Below are 18963 nucleotides of genomic sequence, written 5' to 3' on the forward strand. Positions count from 1 at the left end.
GGAGCTGCGCTGGCCGCCGCGCTCGCTGACTGGCTGCACTTCGGCCACAGAGGTAAAAATATGCAAATGAGCGGAGCGCGGAAGGGGGGCGGCGGCTGGGATCCGGGAGCGGCAGGGGTTCGGAGCGGATGGGCCCGGCTGCCAGGCGGCAGCAGGCGGGGAGCCCAGGTGAGGGCGGTGGGAGCCGGAGCTGCAGCCTGGGGGAGCAAAAGGTGACACGCAGCGAGCGTGATGTGCACTATTGAGGGTGCATCTGCCCTGGTAGGTTCCCACTGGCTTGGGGCGCCCTGGGGCTTGCACTTGTGCGCTCCGGCCTTAGTAGCAGGGTGCGTCTGTCTGAATCTCATCCTCCGCCGGCGTATCCACTATGCGCACGTCTGAAAACACAGGTGCAAGGAGATTACAGGCCTGATTCAGCCCTTGGAGTTTTAATTCCTGAGGCCAGGGCAGCAGGCTTGACCAGCAGGATGCCCACAGATCTAAACTATCAGTATGCAACTCTGGGTGCTAGATAAGTAGTTAGGCATAGACAGTGTGAAATAATGCAGTGCAAGTCCAAAGCAAGCGGTGCAGGTTAATAAATGAAAAAGGAGAGGTACCTAGGGAAACCTGGTCTGGGTTTGCAGAAGTTAAAACTGAAAGGATGACTAAAGAATTTTAATTGTTTCTTATGTAAGAATGTTTTCTGTATGGAATCTATTCCTGTAATTTCCGTGTTCGATTTTTGGCTGGTGTATACTCTGCTCGGCTCCATTTTATTTTCCCTTTTTAAAAAAATGAATAAAAATTATTTAGAACATCCTAGTTTATAGAACTTTATAGTTTCAGCATGCTGTACAAAGTCATTTTAAGGTCCTGGATCATGCCTTCTGATGTGTTGGGGCAATTCCTTTACTCTCTGAGTCCAGTCTACTTTAATAGGTACTGGAATACATTATATTATACAATAGGGGCCTAATATTCTCAGAACACCTTATAAAGTAAACTAACTATGCTAACTTATGATCTTGCAATGTAAGTGGCACGATTTGATTATATCTGCATAAGATGTTTGTATACATAACCACAACAACTATGTCTCATGATACGTTTAAGATTGGCAACAAAAACATGCTTATAAATGGTGGGGAATGATTGTCTTTTGTTATGTTCTTTGCTTACTCATAAATTAAAAAGTAGGACTTCTGTGGCATTTCATGGGTCCCTGAGAAGGTGAAGTCTTCCCAGCTTGTGATTGAGAATAATAGAGAGAGAAAGAGAGAGACCATGCCATAACTGATGATACAATCCTCTGTGAGTACAGGAAAGGTTTTGATTTAAAATTGTTGTAGAAATATTAACTGTGCATTTCCATAATTTCTGTTTTTTAAATTACCTTAAAACAGTGGTGGGCAACCTTTGGCCTGTCTGCAGCCTGTCAGGATAATCCGCTGGCAGGCTGTGACACAGTGTTACATGGACCATCCTCAGGCAGGGCCTGCCAGCAGCTGACCCTGATGGGCCATGTGCAGGCCTCAGGTTGCCCACCACTGCCTTAAAAAATTGTAGGTTTCCTATGGCTGTTTGAGAACATTAAAGTGTGCAAAATGTATTTCAGTAACTGAAGGGGAAAATTGATTTTCTAGAGATGGTTCGGTGAATTATTTTTAAAATTTATCCAGGTCTAGGCTTAACTTCGCTTTAACCAGGTTTTTTTGCCTGAGAGTTCAATAGAATGGGACACCTGCTGCTGCATAGGGCAATTTTATTAATACTCTCCAAGGCCCCAATCCTACAAACACTTCATACACATACCTTACTACATTTGAAATTAGGGTGACTGCTAACAGCAGTAAAATTAAGCATGTGCATACATGTTGCAGGGTTGGGGCTTTCTAGTCTTCCTTCCGGACCTTACAAAGAGATAAGCAGGGAGTCACACGTTCCTTAGTTGTGAGCACATACACGGTTGTAGTGATCCAATGACAAGTGTTTAGCACTATAAGTTTACTCTGTCCTCTCTGCATGTTGGGGAAAAACTTGTGAGGGCCAGGTCCTGGTAAATATAGACAATTGCATTTTCTTCCTGATGAATTTCACAGCAGGTCTTAAGGCATTTTAAGAAGGCACTTCAAATACATTTTGTTTTAAGTAATTTGGCTGGGTCCTGTTGGGCTGAGGAAAGCTACAGCAAGCGAATAATCCCAGCCAGCAGCAGGCTTTTTCTTTCTGGTCTGTCACTGTGATCTAGTCTCTTCGCATTCTCCGCCGTCCCCCACTCTTTCAGGTTTTGCCAGGCTTCTGCAATTAAATGCGGTTTGCTCTGACAATAGTAATGATTCTCCATTTTCCTACTGATGGATATTTACCTTTCAGTTGCCGACCAGGCATCTAGTTAAAATTTAGCAGCTATTGAGTGTTTAGATTTAAAGCTTTTAGTTGGTTGGTTTTTAAATGTGACAGGAGCGGAGCTATGCGCATTGTAAGATGACAAAATGATCCTGTGAAATGTCTTTTTCTAGTAAACTAACCTGATTACTGGGGTGAGTCTGGCCCATGGGGAGCATACGTTTGGTGTATCAAGATGCTGTCTTTACGGGACCACCTTTCTGACTATACCCACCGTTTGAGACAAATTCAGAGCTAGTGTAAGCCAGTGTAAATCCACTGACTTCAACAAAGTTATACCATGTTACACCAGCTCTGAATTTGGTCATTAAGTTCATTGAGGAGTTTCCTTTTTCATTATTATGCCCGTGACCGATCAATCACACAACAATTTCTTAGATCCACTATACTTGTATATAGCCTGCCTTTCGAATGTAAAACAATTTATCCACACTGGGTATATTCTAGTACAGTAGAAAGATATGTAACAGTTCTTTATTTGTCAGAACGTTACCCTGTGTTTTGAGGAGGATTCCAAAATTGCTTTATGCTGTTATAAAATCATGTTACTATTTCATACAGAAACCTTTATGAGAGAGAAATAGAAGTCTTGAAAACTGATATTCACGTTTTTTTGTTGGACCAATGCAAACACACAGATATAAAGTTACTGTATCCTTGTTCCCTTTGTCATATTCCTGAATTATTCAACATTACCCACTGTCCTTCTTCTTGAAAGATCCATTTCTTCTGTTAATAATTGAGATACCCCAGCTTTCATTAATTAATGACAGTGTTTCTCATGAAGGACCTGATCCTACACTGAATGCCTCACAGGCCATGAAGCTGTTTCTACAGGATTAGACCCTTAAGTGTATAACAACATTTGAAATTGTTTTTCAAATATGAATACGTCCAAACATGGCTATTGCAGCATGGCTTGCATCCCCACCCAACACCACCCAGCAACCAAACCCTTAGGGACAGATCTCAACTGGTATAAACTGTCATAGTTCCACTGAAGTAAAGGGAGTTACGAAAATTCATATTAGCAGCCATCTGTCCCATACGCTCTTCCAGCTTTGTTCATAAATCAAACTACCAACCTGCTATTGGGATAATCTGGTAAAATGGTTTAGTGACACACAGTTTTAAAAAAATATATATCTACAGAGACATCAAACTGTGCAAAAACCATGTTTTGTTAAGGTTGGGAAATGGTTGCAAAGATTGGGTCTTATTGCTAACCAAACTCAAGCTGAGTAATCTTTTTTTTGTACATGGATTGAGCAGGTACACTGAGCTGTTCAGTGAAAGTAGGGCCTAGGTTGTCTTATATTTTTGTGAATGCATCCCTACATGCTGTTACAGAAAACAGTCTTTCCTTGCATTTTGGGGAAAATCTTCCGCTCTAAAAAATTAAAACATTAGGTAACTGATTTTTTATTTGGGCTTAGTTTCTCTAAGCATTTGGTCCAGCTGACAATAGCATGTACCTGTCTCTTCTCCCTTTGTCTTTCTGAGGAAAAAATTTTGTATTCATTTATACTGGGCACAGTTCTGTTTTCTTAAATTTGGAGTCACACAGGTGTAACAGAAGGTGGAATTTGCCTTCTCTTTTTTGTCACTCATTCTGAGTCTTCCTTATTCCCCACTCCCTTAAATGGTCTTTGTTTCTTCCCCTTGTCTTCTTTAGCATCTTTCAGTGGTGTCAGTGGCAAATAGGACACCATTAAATTAGGCTTGAATAAAGACTGGGAGTGGATGAGTCATTACACAAACTAAAAACTATTTCCCCGTGCTAATTTTCCCCCTACTGTTACTCACACCTTCTTGTCAACTGTTTGTTTGAAATGGGCTATCCTGATTATCATTACAAAAGGTTGTTTTTTTCTCCTGCTGATAATAGCCCACCTTAATCATAGAAGGTTAGGGTTGGAAGGGACCTCAGGAGGTCATCTAGTCCAACCCCCTGCTTGAAGCAGGACCAATCCCCAATTTTTGCCCCAGATCCCTAAATGGCCCCCTCAAGGATTGAACTCACAACCCTGGGTTTAGCAGGCCAATGCTCAAACCACTGAGCTATCGATTATTCTCATTAGAGTTGGTATGGAAACCTCCACTTTTTCCATGTTCTCTCTGTGTGTGTGTGTCTCTCTCTCTCTCTGTATATATCTTCCTACTGTATTTTCCACTGCATGCATCTGATGAAGTGGGCTTTAGCCCACAAAAACTTATGCTCAAATAAATTTGTTAGTCTCTAAGGTGCCACAAGTACTCCTTGTTCTTTTTGCTGATACAGACTAACATGGCTACCACTCTGAAACCTATAAAAAGTGAGAGTCAGTTGTTCTTCCATGGGAAAATGCAACCGTGTGAGAGCCCAGATTGGTCACTTGTAATTCTGTGGTTGCTGTGAGTATCCTTGAGAAAAATGTACTTACACATAAGGCTTGTCTACACTTACCATGCTGCAGTGGCACGGCTGCAGTGCTTAGTGTAGACACTACCATTGCCCTCCCATCAACACAGTGCTGTCTACACAAGTTCAGTCAGTATAACTGCGTTGCTCAGGGGTGTGCATTTTCCACACCCCTGAGCAAAGTAGTCATACTGACATAAGTCTGTAGTGTAGATCAGGGCATAGTGTGGTGCTATTCTGAGGGGACAGAGTAAATTCAGAATTACCATGGCCCAGTGCCAATCCACTTCTTACAGTTAAGGACAGGCTTTGAATTAAGCCATTTTCATAGTTTACCATTCATTTGGATATATCTGAGGGGCTCGGAATGGGAAGGAGGTGCAAACTCAGTTCTTAATGAGGCAAGATTTTGATAGTTTTCAGTTAACTATGAATCAGTATTATTAAGTCAGAGTCATGAGATCAGAAAGTCTGTAACAGTGTCATGGTAAAAGATTCAAGTCTCCATAGCATCAGTGTTTGTTTAATAAGTGATCAAACCATACAATTGAAAGGTTGTTTGTGTGAATCTTTTTTTTGCCTATTATTATTACAAAAAATGTCTAAGAACACTGTAAATGAAAGATTAGACAGAGAAATCCTCCCCCCTGCAGTTATACTTTGTGCATTTCACAGCACCTTGTGGATAGTCAATTCCACTCTTTATCCAGTATAGTCAGTTTCCCGTGTTTGGGTGGGTCTCTGACACAGCAGCAAAGGAGGAGGTGGAAAATTTTTAAAAAAAAGAGGTGATCAGAAAAAATTAGAAGGTGCTCTCATGGCAAGAGTAACACCTTAAAAAAAAGACGTATAATTTAGTTTAATTGCTAGATTTCAACTTGTCTTTATTCCTTTAAGTGCAAAAACAAAGTTTTGGTTATGAGAGGAAAAAATAAACAGCTTAATGATGTTAGTGAGTCCAAAACAAATCAGACTTGAGCTACTTGTTGTTGAACTAACAATTTTCTGATAAATGGGCTGCTGGGATAATGAATACTGAGGTTAATATCCTACTTAACTCCGTTAAGATTTTCAGCAAGTTAACAGAAGCCTCATGCAAACTTTGTTCTTCAGCTGTTGTGGTTTAATTTTTGTGGAACGGACTCTTTGATATCTTGGCTTGATTCCTGGCCTCAGCAGCATGGATTCTCTGCTTTTATAAGTAAAACTACAAATCACGGATTTTACATTTCCATTTCAGACCTGTGGCTATGATGATGTCACAGCTGGAGAATTTCTCATGTCCTTCAGCATTTGCAAAAATGGCCCATAAAAGATTATTTTTACAGATCATTGCATGGGACCCTAAAGACAAACGGAGCATTGCAGTTTTTCAGAATTGGATTCAGAGTATGTACTATAAATTGTTGGGATTTTTTAAGACGTTCATTTTGGGGTTCCCAGTCAATAGTATACATGACAGACCACATCCTCAGTTAGGTAACTAGATATTTACTTGAACTGGCCTGTAATAGGTTTGGCATCACCATAACCACTTGCATACAGTGAGGCACGTGGTTTCCCTCTGCATCTTGGAGCAAAAAAGCTGATCTGTGTGGAGAAAAGTAGTACTAACCCTGTGTCATTCCAACCCTCAGGGAGCCTCTTCACTGCTTTGGAAAAGCAGCATAGGGAAAGAGGTAGGCTTGAGACTATGTGTGGCATTGTTCCCCACTCCCTGGGGTGGGGCGGGGGGGCTGGACTAGATGACCTCTTGAGGTCTTTCCAGTCCTACATTTCTATGATTCCATAAGTGAATAAGGTGCTCAGGCCCAGATCCACAAAGGGACTTATGCATTCCCTGTTGCCCAGTGGTTTGAGCACCTCTCCTTAGAGATGTGAGTCTCCTGTTCAAATCCTGTCTCCCATCACGCAGAAGGGGGAATTGAACCCAGGTCTCCCCCATTCTGTGGTGCGGGGGGTCTACCCTCTGTGCTGTAAGTAGAGCCCTGTGTTCTTCACACGTGAAATAAAATGAAGAAACTATTAAAATGAAAAACTCACCCCACAACCGCAGTCCCTGTCCCTTGGGGCAGGGTCCAGCTCCCTGCTCCGAACATTGTGAGCCAGCACACAGGGTCTCAGTGCTGCTCAGGTTTGGCCCAGCCACCTCTTTGTCATCATGACGGAGAGACAGCTGGGCCAAATTTGAGTGAGTGGCACTGTGACCCTTTGCATCAAGTCACAATGTCCAGCTCTGAGGGACAGGAGCCCCAGCTGCAGGGTGAGTGCACAGGGCTGGACCTCCCCTTTACCTTGGATAAAATGAAACAGGAAGTTCCTGAAAAATAAAATGAAACGTTGTAAAAAATAAAAATAATTTCACACAAGGCTCTAGTTATAAAGGGGGTGGGAGGTGGTGGCTCCACCACCAGATTTTGAATAGGTCTTGATTTGGTAGATGTGCTCCAGATTGGGTTCTGTAGGCAAGATAGGTGAACCCCACCTATTTTCCCCTGGGGTGTGGATCACGCTGGAGCTCAGGCATGTAATAGGCCAGCGGTTCTCAAACTTTATTGCACCGCAACCCTCTTTTGACAACAAAAATACTACGTGACCCCACAAGGGGGGACCAAAGCCTGAGTCCTGCTGCCCTGGGAGATTGTGGGGGACAGCCCAAGCCCCGCTGCCCCAGATGGTGGGGGCAAAGTTGAAGCCCAGTGGCTCCAGCCCTGGACAGGGGGCCTGTAATCTGAGACCGGCTGCCGAGGGCTGAAGCCCTCGGGCTTTGGCCCCAAGTGATGGGGCTCGGGCTTGAGCCCTGGGCAGTGGGGCTTAGGGTTTCAACTTTCTACTCGCACAAAACTGAAAACCCTTGCCCCCCCGCCCCCTGTCCAGCCCTTTCTTTGAGGCCCCGCCCCGGTCACTCTGTCCTCCCACTTCCTCTATCACTTGCTCTCCCCACCCTCACTCACTTGCACATTTTCACCGGGCTGGCTCAGGGGATTGGGTTGCAGGAGGGTGTGAGGGCTTTGGCTGGGGGTGTGGGCTATGGAGTGGGGCCATGGATGAAGGATTTGGGGTATAGGAGGGGGCTGGGGCTGAGGGGTTCAAAGTGTGGGAGGGAACTCCGGAGCAGGCAGTTGGGGCGTGGGGGAAGGATGGGGGGGAGGGTTCCCGCTGTGGGTGTAGACTCTGGGGTGGGACTGGGTTGAGGGATTTGGCATGCAGGAGGGGGCTGGGTCAGGGGATTAGGGTGTGGGAGGAGTGAGGGCTCTGGGGTAGGGCCGTGGGGTTCAGAGGGTGGGAGGGGGATCAGGGCTGGGGCAGGAGGTTGGGGCATAGGGGGTGGTGGAGGCTGCGGGTGGCTTACTTCAAGCAGGTCCCAGAGGCAGTGGCATGTTCCCCCCTCCAGCCCCTATGTAGAGGCATGGCCAGGCGGATCTGCGCGCTGCCCCGTATATGGGCGCCACCCCTGCAGCTCCCATTGGCTGTGCTTCCCGGTCAATGGGAGCTGCGGAACTGGCACTTGAGGCTGAGGCAGCGTGCGGAGTCCCCTGGCTGCCCCTATGCGTAGGGCTTGGAGCAGGGACATGCCGCTTCTTCCGGGAGCCATGTGGAGCCACGGCAGGCAGGGAGCCTGCCTTACCCCGCTGCACCGCCAACCAGACTTTTAATGGCCTTGTCAGTGGTGCTGAACGGAGCCATCGGGGTTCCTTTTCAACTGGGCATTGCAGTCGAAAACTGGACACCTGGCAACCCTAGTCGGGCTTGGGCTTCAGCTTTAGCCCTGGGCCCCAGCAAGTCTAACACCAGACCTGATGACCCCATTAAAATGGAATTGCGACCTTTGGGGTCCTGACCCACAGTTTGAGAACTGCTGAAATAGGCATCTGGCTGCCAGAAGGAGGCAGCAGTATGCATGCCCAGAGGCTAAAACTTAGGTGCCTAGGGATCTTTTACAGTAAAAATGTAGGCACTGAGTGAATGTAGGCGCCTACAAGTTTAGGTGGCAGCCAAGCAGGGGTTTTGTGGATCACAATTGCACCTAAATTTGGGCCTTTGGTGCCTAAATCTGAGGTTAGGGCACCTAAGTACCTTTGTGGAGCTGAGCCTCCGATACTACAGGGATGAATGCAGTGTAAGAACCTGAATAGAACAGAAGTGAATGCTAACTCTGTGCTAGAAAATAAACTTGTGTCGATTATGATAGTTAAAATCCTTCCTTGGAGAGAAGGAAGGGAGCATATAGGAAGCATTCTACGACAAAATGGATTATGCGCTAAACTCAACCCACTTGTTTGTGAGAGGATAGGAAAATACGTCCATTGCTGCAGACCTACCCCTATCTTGCAACCTACCCCTAGAACAGAAGCTAGCTTACCAAAGGTTAGGAGACCTACTGAACAGAGAAAGTGTTGAGGATAATAATTCTGGCAAGCAATTACAACTGATTACTGATGAAACAACAGGTAGTTCCAAATTTATTAGTGGGTATACAGTATTCTGAAAATATACCAATACTTTTGAGAAACTTATTCACTGAAATCAAGCCTGCATAATACTCTTCAGTCAAACACAGAAAGTTAAATCACTGTTGAAAATCTATGTAGAATGGAGGCTCTTTTCAAATAAGTATAGCTATAGGCAAGAATGAATGAATTGCTCAAACTGAGCCATTGAATTTCGGGGCTGGCTTTTTAATCCTTCCCATAGAAATCCTCTCCAGCTGTGTGTATACAGGATAAAAGTAACAGTTTGGTTGGGAGGACAATAGAATTTATAGTTCTATTGATACCCTTTTCTTTTGAATGGTCTGATCCTTAGCATTTGTCAGACAAAAGTTTGTCCCCATTATCCAGAAAGGTTGTTATGTCTGTAGACGGAAGGAAAGAGAGAAAAGAACTGAAATACCACCTTCATATTGACTATTAGTAAGATGTCTTTCTCAGAAGGACACCTTGGGGGAATGTGGGAGAGAGAGGGGCAAATAAATATTATCTTTATAGATTTGAGACGAATTCTTGAAATTTTGTGAAACTTGTTTGTATCTGAATATAAGAATTCCCTTTAGGCACATTTTAAATCCATCTTGAATTAAGGAGAGAGAGAGGATTAAGATAAGGATAAGTATGTTTCACCTAGAATATTGTGAGGCAGGCAACTAGGGGCTTAACGGGACAGTGTTACATCATTTTAAAAACATTTAAACAAATGTCTTCCGCAAGTTACTAATAGTACGCAGCAGGGGCCTGATCCAAAGCCTGTGGTGGTTTGTTCAGTTTAGGCCAGGATTTAGGAACGCACTATAATTATATAAACCGACACTGCTAGGCCCAATCCGGGGGTAGAGGGGGAGCTGATGCCACTGGGCTTGATTCTATGCCCCCTGCTGGCTCACTCCCGCCCCTCTCACCCCGCTCTAGTCACGGCTCTGGATTTGTGTCTTGATTAAGGGTCCCCTTTCTGTTCATTACAACAGAATCCTGACTCATTTCTGCTACAAGAGACACTGCACTCCTAGTTCCCTCTGGGGAGGCTAGCAGCTGCTGTGGTACCAGTGTTAATGTTCAGTCCTGTACTTACTGTATTGTATTCCATCCCAATGGAAGGGGGTGGGGGGCGAGGACCATTTGTGGCAGTATTGTGCACTAGCTCCTCTTTCATCCTGCTCAAGTCTCAGCTTTCATTTTTCTTCTTAAAGTCAATCTCTAACAGTTATGGTGTGAAAAAAGCCTTGAAAATGTGTTCAAAGTGTAACCAAAGAAGCAATGTCTCCAAGGTTGCAGAGAGCATGAAACTGTAGCTCTGGGAAACTTAAAGTGCCCATTCATCTTAATGCAAATGGTACTTTCAATGTCAAACATCCAAGCAATGAAATTGTTACACATGTAGGAAAGGAGAGCGTGTTTCATATTATGAAGATGCGGACAATTCAGTGAGCGGAAGGATATTTTAGTGCCTTGAGTAGGTGGGTTTGACAGATACCACCACTTACCAACAGGGTTACCCACAGTCCCTTATTACAAGGGACGTCCCTTATTTTTTCCATCTCTGTACGACAAGATCGGGAGTAGCCGAGTGCTGCAAAAAGCAGCAGGAAATACTCTTGGTGAATGTAGGTTAGTACTGCTTATTATCAATAGTACATAATTACTATTAGGAGGAGAGGTGGGGCAGGGGTACTATTTTTGATATACAATGTTGGCAATCCTACCCAGAGAATACATTGGTCAAATTCTGAAAATCTGCACAATCCGAGAAGTCTAATTTTGACATTTTAAGCGAGTGGTACTACCTTTTCCCTTTCTCTCCACTTCAACCCCAGGATCAGGAGATGGGCCTTCGGACTCTAATAACTGAGAAAGTTTGACAGAACTTTTACAATATAGAATAAGTATCATCTGCCATTCAATCTTTGTATTTCTTGCCTCACAAAGTTCTGAGGACATCAGCAAAAATGTTAAAAGCAGGTCTCCCAGAGAGACTGTGTTTGGAAGTGTCAGGTACCACAGGGCAGATTATATCACTGATTCTTCATGTATTTGTACTGGCAAATCACAAAAACTAACCTAACACTGAATATGGCTTTATTCATATGTATATCGCTTACTCTGGAAGAACCAATACATAAAACATTAGAACATATACATTGATAAACAGCTGTTAATGTTGCTCCACAAAACTGAAACAGCTTTTCCCTATGGTATATTAAGGACTAGATCCATACAATTGCTGTGCTCTACAAATTTATGTTTTGTATCACAAGAGTTTTTCTGAGCAGCTGTAGACCTCTGAAATCTTTTTAGTTAAATTGAAAAGTTAACTAAATATGCAATATGTAACAGCTACAGATAGTGAAGCTTGCATACAACAGCTCCCGCTTTCCTCTTCTTTATAAAGAGAGCCATGCCTGCATATTTTATATTTATCTTCTTTGTGTTCTTGTTTTATAGAACATTGAACTGGAAGAAGTTAAATTGTAGACTTGGGGAGAATGTGATGCATTATTCGGATAATACTTCACATCCCAGAGTTCATTTAACAGGTACTCCACCTAATGCAGTCGATCACAACATGTCAAATTAACAATGCTATTTTACCCTGATAGTACTGGGTGCATTTTGTTTTTAATGTGCAGGATCTAGATTTGATTTTTTTTTATTTTTATTTTTTTAAGATCCCTCACTGCTTTTACTTATCAGGTTCAGATGAAGGCCAGCTGGAGATGGTCTTGGTTTTCTGAGATGGTGCCAGCTGCTTACTAGTTACACTCCTTGCTAGTTGGTCAACAGGGAGTGACTTAAAGTGAGCTTGAAGTGGCTGCACCTATTCTTGCGGCAGGAGGCAAGGATCTGAAAAGCTTAACCACTTGTAGGAGAACAGGAGAGCAGTAGAGGGTAATGAACTCAGTGAATCCCAACACTGTGATAGCTGGAGAGCGAGCAGCCCTCCCTCAGAAAAGTAAGTCAGGAATTGGCCAAAAAACAGGGATATATTTTCAGCTTCTTAGCTAAGTGCTCTCTAAACATTAACTATATTTACTGGCAAAAAGAACAGGAGTACTTGTGGCACCTTAGAGACTAACAAATTTATTTCAGCATAAGCTTTCATGAGCTACAGCTCACTTCATCAGTGTGCATCCGATGAAGTGAGCTGTAGCACACAAAAGCTTATGCTCAAATAAATGTGTTAGACTAAGGTGCCACAAGCACTCCTGTTCTTTTTGCAAATACAGACTAACACATCTGCTACACTGAAACCTATATTTATTGGCTATTTGTCGCTGTTTCTGCAATGGGACTCTGTTAAATGGATTGCGAGGCTGTTTAGCTTCACTCTGCCCCATCAGTAACTAAGGGCTTGTCTACATTACCCGCTGGATCAACAGGCAGCGATTCATCCAGTGGGGGGCGGGGGGAGGGGAGGGTCGATTTATTGTGTCTAGTCTAGACATGATAAATTGACTGCCAAGCACTCTCCCATCGACTCCGGTACTCCAGCAGGGCGAGAGGTGCAGGCGGAGTTGACGGGAGAGTGTCAGTAAATAGATCTAAGTACTTTGACTTCAGCTATGTTATTCATGTAGCTGAAGTTGCATAACTTAGATTGATTCACCCCCGCCCACAGTGTAGGCCAGGCCTTATTCTGTCACCTTTGCTGAGATGTTGGATCTAGTTTTGTTGATACTACTTACAGTGCATCAAAACAGTATCTTTTTAGTCCAGCAATAGAGGGACACCACCGTTACAGAACTGTGCTAAATGAGTTTTCTAGACTTTTTTAGATCAGCATTTCTCAACAACCAGTCTGTGGACTGGCACCAGTCCCTGAGAGCTCCCTGACATTTTAGGAAGGCAGCTGGTCCCTGGTATCAAAAAGTTGAGAGCTCCAGACAGTTAACAGTTATTTGCGTCTGCTAGGAGGCTACAAGCTACAGACTGCTTACCACTTACTGCTTGGCCCTGCCAGCGGGACCCGAGCTGCTGCCTGATGCAGTGAGGCCTCCCTCCCCACTTGAGAGCAAGGGACCGCTACACCATGGCCCATGAAGTGATGTCTTGAAGGCTTGTCAGGCGTGCACACACTTGGATGTCTTGGGCATCTATAGAGACAAAGCTGACTAAAATCACATAAGATGTGAGCAAAAAATTGTTCACTGGAAAGTGGGACAGCTGTGACTATAGGATGTTCTAGAGAGCCCCTGTTCTGTGCAGTCAAGGAATATTTTTGTTACATTAACAGCTACAACAAGAATGTGAGGGACATAAAATGAATACTTCTGAACTAATGAAGATGGTAACATGTTGTAAAACAGCAGAATGACTAAGCAGAAAAAAAAATACAGTTGTGGTCAGCAAGGCCTTTTCCTCAAGGATTAGTGTTGGTAACAAGAAGTTAAAATAATGTAACAATCAGAAGTAAATGGAAAATCTCACCAGGCTCATCAAAACAGTACTACACTTAAAGCTAATGATGGGGGACCTTCAGAAGGTTCTAAAATTGTTATGCTCAGCCAAACCTTCAATGTTGTTAATTTTCACCAAATTTGGTGTATTTCTGAACTCTTCAGCTCCTGGAGTCAGATGTTCATGTGAGAATTTAAACAAAAATAAAATAAAAAAAAAATCATTGTTTCTAGCCCTTGTCATTGTGAAAGAAATCTGGAAAATATGACCCCAAAAGGCTCAGAATTCAGAAAGCAAATAAGATCTCAATTCTTTCTTTAGTATCATGTTTTGGGTATCTGACTCACAGTTTAAGTGAGATAGGGGCAGGCAGTGAGGGTGCGAGGCAAAGAGATTTTGATAAAATGTGAAGGAAAGAAGCGGGAGCAATAAGAGAAAACTATACTCAAGGGAGAAAAAAAAAAGACTAAATGGAAACCACAATTCCTCTGGGGCTAATTTCAGTTCATTTGAAGAGAATGTAATTGATAGGGATATTTTAGATTCAAAAGCAGTGAGAGCTCTGGAAAGTGTTTTGGCTTCATTTTACTTTTTGTATGTTTTATTTTAGCACTGGCCTGCATCCTTGGGATATATCAGCTCTGGGAGATGTCAGCTTTTCACCACCAGTGGCTGTTCAGGAAGTCTATAGCAGCTTGTCTTACAGGTAACAGATCCCTTAGAACAAATCGACAAGGCAGACTGTAATACACGTAGAGATCTACACCTTTTCTGGTAGTGACAGACTGACCGTGAGAATCTGCAACAGCTGACAGAGCAGTAGCAACCGTGGTGCTGCCTAACATTAAATAAAACATCACAAATTGGAAAAAAAAATGCTGTCCAGTAAAGTGGAGTTGGAGAAGCACTTTACAGCCTGAAAGCTCTGTGGCTTCCCACTATATGATTTAAACTTCCCTTTCTGTAAATGGATAATACACAACTGTCTTTGTGTGAAAGAGGAAAGGGGGCAAATGAAAGCATGTAAAAGATTTGGGGAGCTCTCAGTGGGACACACTGAGTGTGAGTTTGGAGGCTGGAATGACTTCAAAAAAAATCTTACTAGAATTCACTGATGTTTTAGTTTCTAATTATAAAAGAGCAAAACATTTTTGATCTCTCCCATCTCATAATCGGTGCACCATACAGGGTGTGAAGGTTCTGCTTGGGGTAAGGTTTTGACCTTTTTTTTTATCCTAAATTTGAGATCCAAACACCAGAAGATGGTGAAAGCTTCTCTTACCCAACACTTGTTCCCCCCTGTTCTTAGGATATTAAAAACCCAATCCTGCAAGATGCAGAGCCCCCATCAAATCTCAATCATCTTGCAAAGAACACTTGATATTTCTAAGAATCCAGGTCCAGATGAATTAGTCTTTCAGAAAGCTCTGTTGAAGACCACTTGCTTGAGCGATATTACGTAAATTATTCCCTGTGCACTGTATAATCCATACAATAATAGAATGAGATTTCAACATGCTACTTTTGGAGAATGATACAAACTTACAGTAAATGTATCAGCATTATTGTGTATTACTGATCCCTTTTAGTCCCTCAAGCGCATCCCTTAAGGGATAGGCCTCATGACCTTCACCCCTCTCTTCATGGAAACTTGCAGTTCAAGCATTAGGAGACTGGCCCTCTGGGTTGCAGCCCACCCTTGTTTCCGAACCATGATAATGTGACAGGACCAACTGCTTTTGGTTCCAGTGATATTTCTCTTCAGGAACTTGTGACAAGATGTTTGAAGTGACACAAACAGCATCTTCAAAACAAAGTATTATTTATTCATTCACCCAGAGGCCAAGGCGCTGGCTTTTATTTTTCCGGGTGGGTGCTCTGCCCTGAGGCCACGCCTGCACTCTGCCTCTTCCTGTCCCCGCTCCAACCCCTCCCTGCCGTGAAATTGACGAGACAGCCAACAGTGGAAGTAAGTAAGTGAGTATCTACACCAACACTGCATCACCCTAACTATACAGACATAAGACCTACACCTCTCGCGGAGGTGGAGTTATTGTGTTGGTGTAGTAGGACACTTACATTGGCAGGACAAGGCCGTAGTGCGTACACTGACATAATTAGGTCGACATAAGCTGCCTTATGTCAGCCTAACGGTAGTGTAGACCAGGCCCCAGATTATCTCTATTCTGGGGTTGCAACTAACGTAAACATACCCGAGTTAGCTTTAATTTAGCTTGTCTAAGTTGGAGCAGTGGAGCCGCGGCAGCTTCTGTTTGCCAGAAGCTGGGAATGGGAGACAGGGGGTGGATCACTTGATGATGACCTGTTCTGTTCATTCGCGCTGAAACACCTGGCATTGGCCACTGTCGGAAGACAGGACACTGGGCTTCATGAGCCATTGGCCTGACCCAGTGTGGCCGTTCTTATGAGCTGTACAAGCACTCCTAGAACTCTAGGTAATTATTCAGGTGACAAGCCCACACAGAAGCCCGTACTGCTGTGATTGCAGTTCTTTTTCTGGAGCAGTTTATTCACTGCTTTCCCTCTTTCTCCCCCATTATATCATTTAGAGGAGGCACGGTTTCATTGCTATGGCTCTTACTTGCTTTTTGGTTTTGTCCACCTTACAGATGAAATGTTACTGGCAGTAACCTAATTATTGTACCCGATTAAACCATCCCCTCATGGATTTTCACTCTGATGTTCAGTTAATTTGTACTGACATTTTTTCCTTTTTAAGTTTTCACAAAAAAATCATCAAGTTTCTCAGGGAATTTTCAACTCTAAAAGCTTCCGTGATTGCCCTGCAATATCACCACCATCACGTGCCCCAACTCAATATCTGCTAACAACTTTTGAAACATTTAAAATTCTTTCTAGCCCGTGTGAAAACCACTGTAGTTTAAAATCCTCAGAGCCAACTGCTTTAACATTTCTTCCGTGAGGTATTAGTAAGAACTTGACTCGTCCACGTTGGTTTCATTCTGTTGTTACTTGTTTGAATGGGATAATGATTCGAGATGCTCAGCTAGCAGACTTAAATGGAATTATGTAGTCAAAGATTATTAATCAAAGATGCAGACAGCACTATACAGAAAGAAGACATACCCCTGTAGATGGTGAAGAGGTGGTAGTTTGGTCCCTTTCTCTGTACCTGGTTGCAATGCTGATAGTGTTCATTCTCAATCTAACTTTCCAACACTAGTCCCCTTTATAGGGTGTGAGACAAAGAAACTGCTTTTTGGAGGAAAAATTCCTTTCCCATAATTCATTTTACCATGTGTTCTGTTTCTTAATTACTCATGAAATTTCTTGTATGATCCTCAGTTTACTTGATTGATGAGTAAAAAGGACTCTCTAACCTGGTCATTATTACTAACAACTGTGACAACCAACAGTTCTTAATGAGTTACCCATTTTTCAATGGGTGATTATTTTATCCACTACAGAGCCCATCTGCAATAACAAATATCCCTTATCAGTCACCCAGGTTTGTTTATAACATACTTCTGTAGCCACTTTTATTTGTTTGAGGGGTCTTTTCCCTGAACATCTATATTCCCACACACTTGGAGCTGCTGCTGATAATTAGATACAACCCAACACTCAATCACATTAAAAACTCCTGAGTACAGGTCACTCACAGGTTAAGAACTAATGCTCTGGGCCTTAGAATTCAAAGATACTCTTTGCAATATCATACAGATTCTGGGAGAATGGTTAATATGCAAATAACTGTAAGATACAAGAAAAAAAGGACTACAGAGATTCATATTTACTGACAATGTATATCTGATATTTTCATCTTGTGCCTCAAACCCAAGTCAGTTCTGGTTTAGATTGTAAAGTTGTTGTGTTTGTGTCTACAAACAACAATGCAATCAGAGTGGCCATTTTCTCATTTCTTGCAATTACTGTATGTTACAATTCCAATAACTCACACAGAAGCCTCTTTGTCCCAAGCCTCTCAACTGAGCTGTATCATACTCTCATAACTCCTAAGCTCTATTCAATTTCTACTCTAGTCAGCTTTTAAAAAATAGAATTTGAAGTAGTTTCAGCTATTATAGCTGCCCTTAAATCCCTTTCCCCATTTTGGTGGCAGTACAATCACATTTTTTATAAAGGTTTTCCTCCCTGTTTTGTGTAAGACCACACAACCAAAAGGGAGGAAGACGACTGTATAAGGGAAACAGTGAAACTAAATATACACAAAGAAATGTTGAATGCACAAAGTGAAGAAACTGGAAAGAAAGAGAAATAGTTTGTCTCTGATCTTTGTTACAGTAACCTTTGGTGTAACCTGTATGAATTTAAATACTTACGACTGTTATAAAAGTGTGATTTTTTTTTAATTGAAAGTGTCCCATTAATTGTTACCTCAAAACATAGTTCAAAAATGTATTTTATTCTCCACTAAATTTTGAAGAAAATGAAATGTTTTCATTTCCGTTAGGAATTTTTCACTGAAATTTTCAGTTTTCAACAACTGAAAACTGAATTTTTTGTTTTTTTGTTTTGTTTTTTTACAAAGCCCTAATAGAAATTTTCTCATGAAAGTTTCCATTCATCAAAAAGTAATTTTTCATTGAAAAAACTGATGAACATTTTAATCAGTTCCAGTCACCACATTTCTTTTAATCAATATGTTAAACATCCATTTTTCTTTTAGGCAGAGACAGAGAACTCTTTTGTAAAAGGATTATTTTAAGGAATTAAATTTAGCCCTATCAGGTGGGTTCTGGGTTTCAGGCACAAATTTACATCCATGCATGAGCATCTGTTCCTTTTGTTAAAACACTGATTTTTACATGAACCCCGTCATCAGGATCTGAGCACCTCACAATCTTCAATGTATTGATCCTTAACACCTAAGAAATATTATCTCCATTTTACACATGGGAAACTGAAACACAGTTAAGCTTAGTGACTTGTTCAAGCTCAAGAAGTCTGTGATGGAGCAGGGAATTGAACTTGAGTCTCAGAGTAGTGCCCTGACCCCTAGGCCATCCTCATTCTCTAGAATGTAAGTAGAAAGTAACTGACACACATGCTGTCAGAAAGCTGCCCAGTGCCGGATTCAAACTCTGAGTACATGGGTACTGCTCAGGTTCACAGCATGTCAGCGTGAATCACCCAGTTACTCTGACAAGTTGCTCTCCCTCCTGCTTGTCAGTTCCATTCATGCGGGGCGACAGGGTGGAAGCCCCCTTCCGTGGGCAGTCATTCCACACACTTGATTGCATGTCCCTGTTTAGAGTCTCTAGTCACTGCTATAATACAAAT

At 42.6% G+C, this 18963-nt stretch overlaps 1 protein-coding gene across 1 annotated transcript in view; it reads left to right on the forward strand.

The window, feature by feature from the left end:
- Positions 1-66: 66 nt before the first annotated feature.
- LOC125631499 (uncharacterized) overlaps positions 67-18963 on the forward strand; it is a 34345-nt gene continuing 15448 nt past the window's right edge. The window contains exons 1-3 of the mRNA XM_075124749.1: positions 67-212; positions 11725-11816; positions 14288-14383. Of these exons, the coding sequence (XP_074980850.1) occupies positions 67-212; positions 11725-11816; positions 14288-14383 (334 nt within the window). The remainder of the gene's footprint in view (positions 213-11724; positions 11817-14287; positions 14384-18963) is intronic.

The sequence above is a fragment of the Caretta caretta genome, chromosome 2 (assembly GCF_965140235.1).
Source record: "Caretta caretta isolate rCarCar2 chromosome 2, rCarCar1.hap1, whole genome shotgun sequence".
NCBI classification, from domain to species: domain Eukaryota; kingdom Metazoa; phylum Chordata; order Testudines; family Cheloniidae; genus Caretta; species Caretta caretta.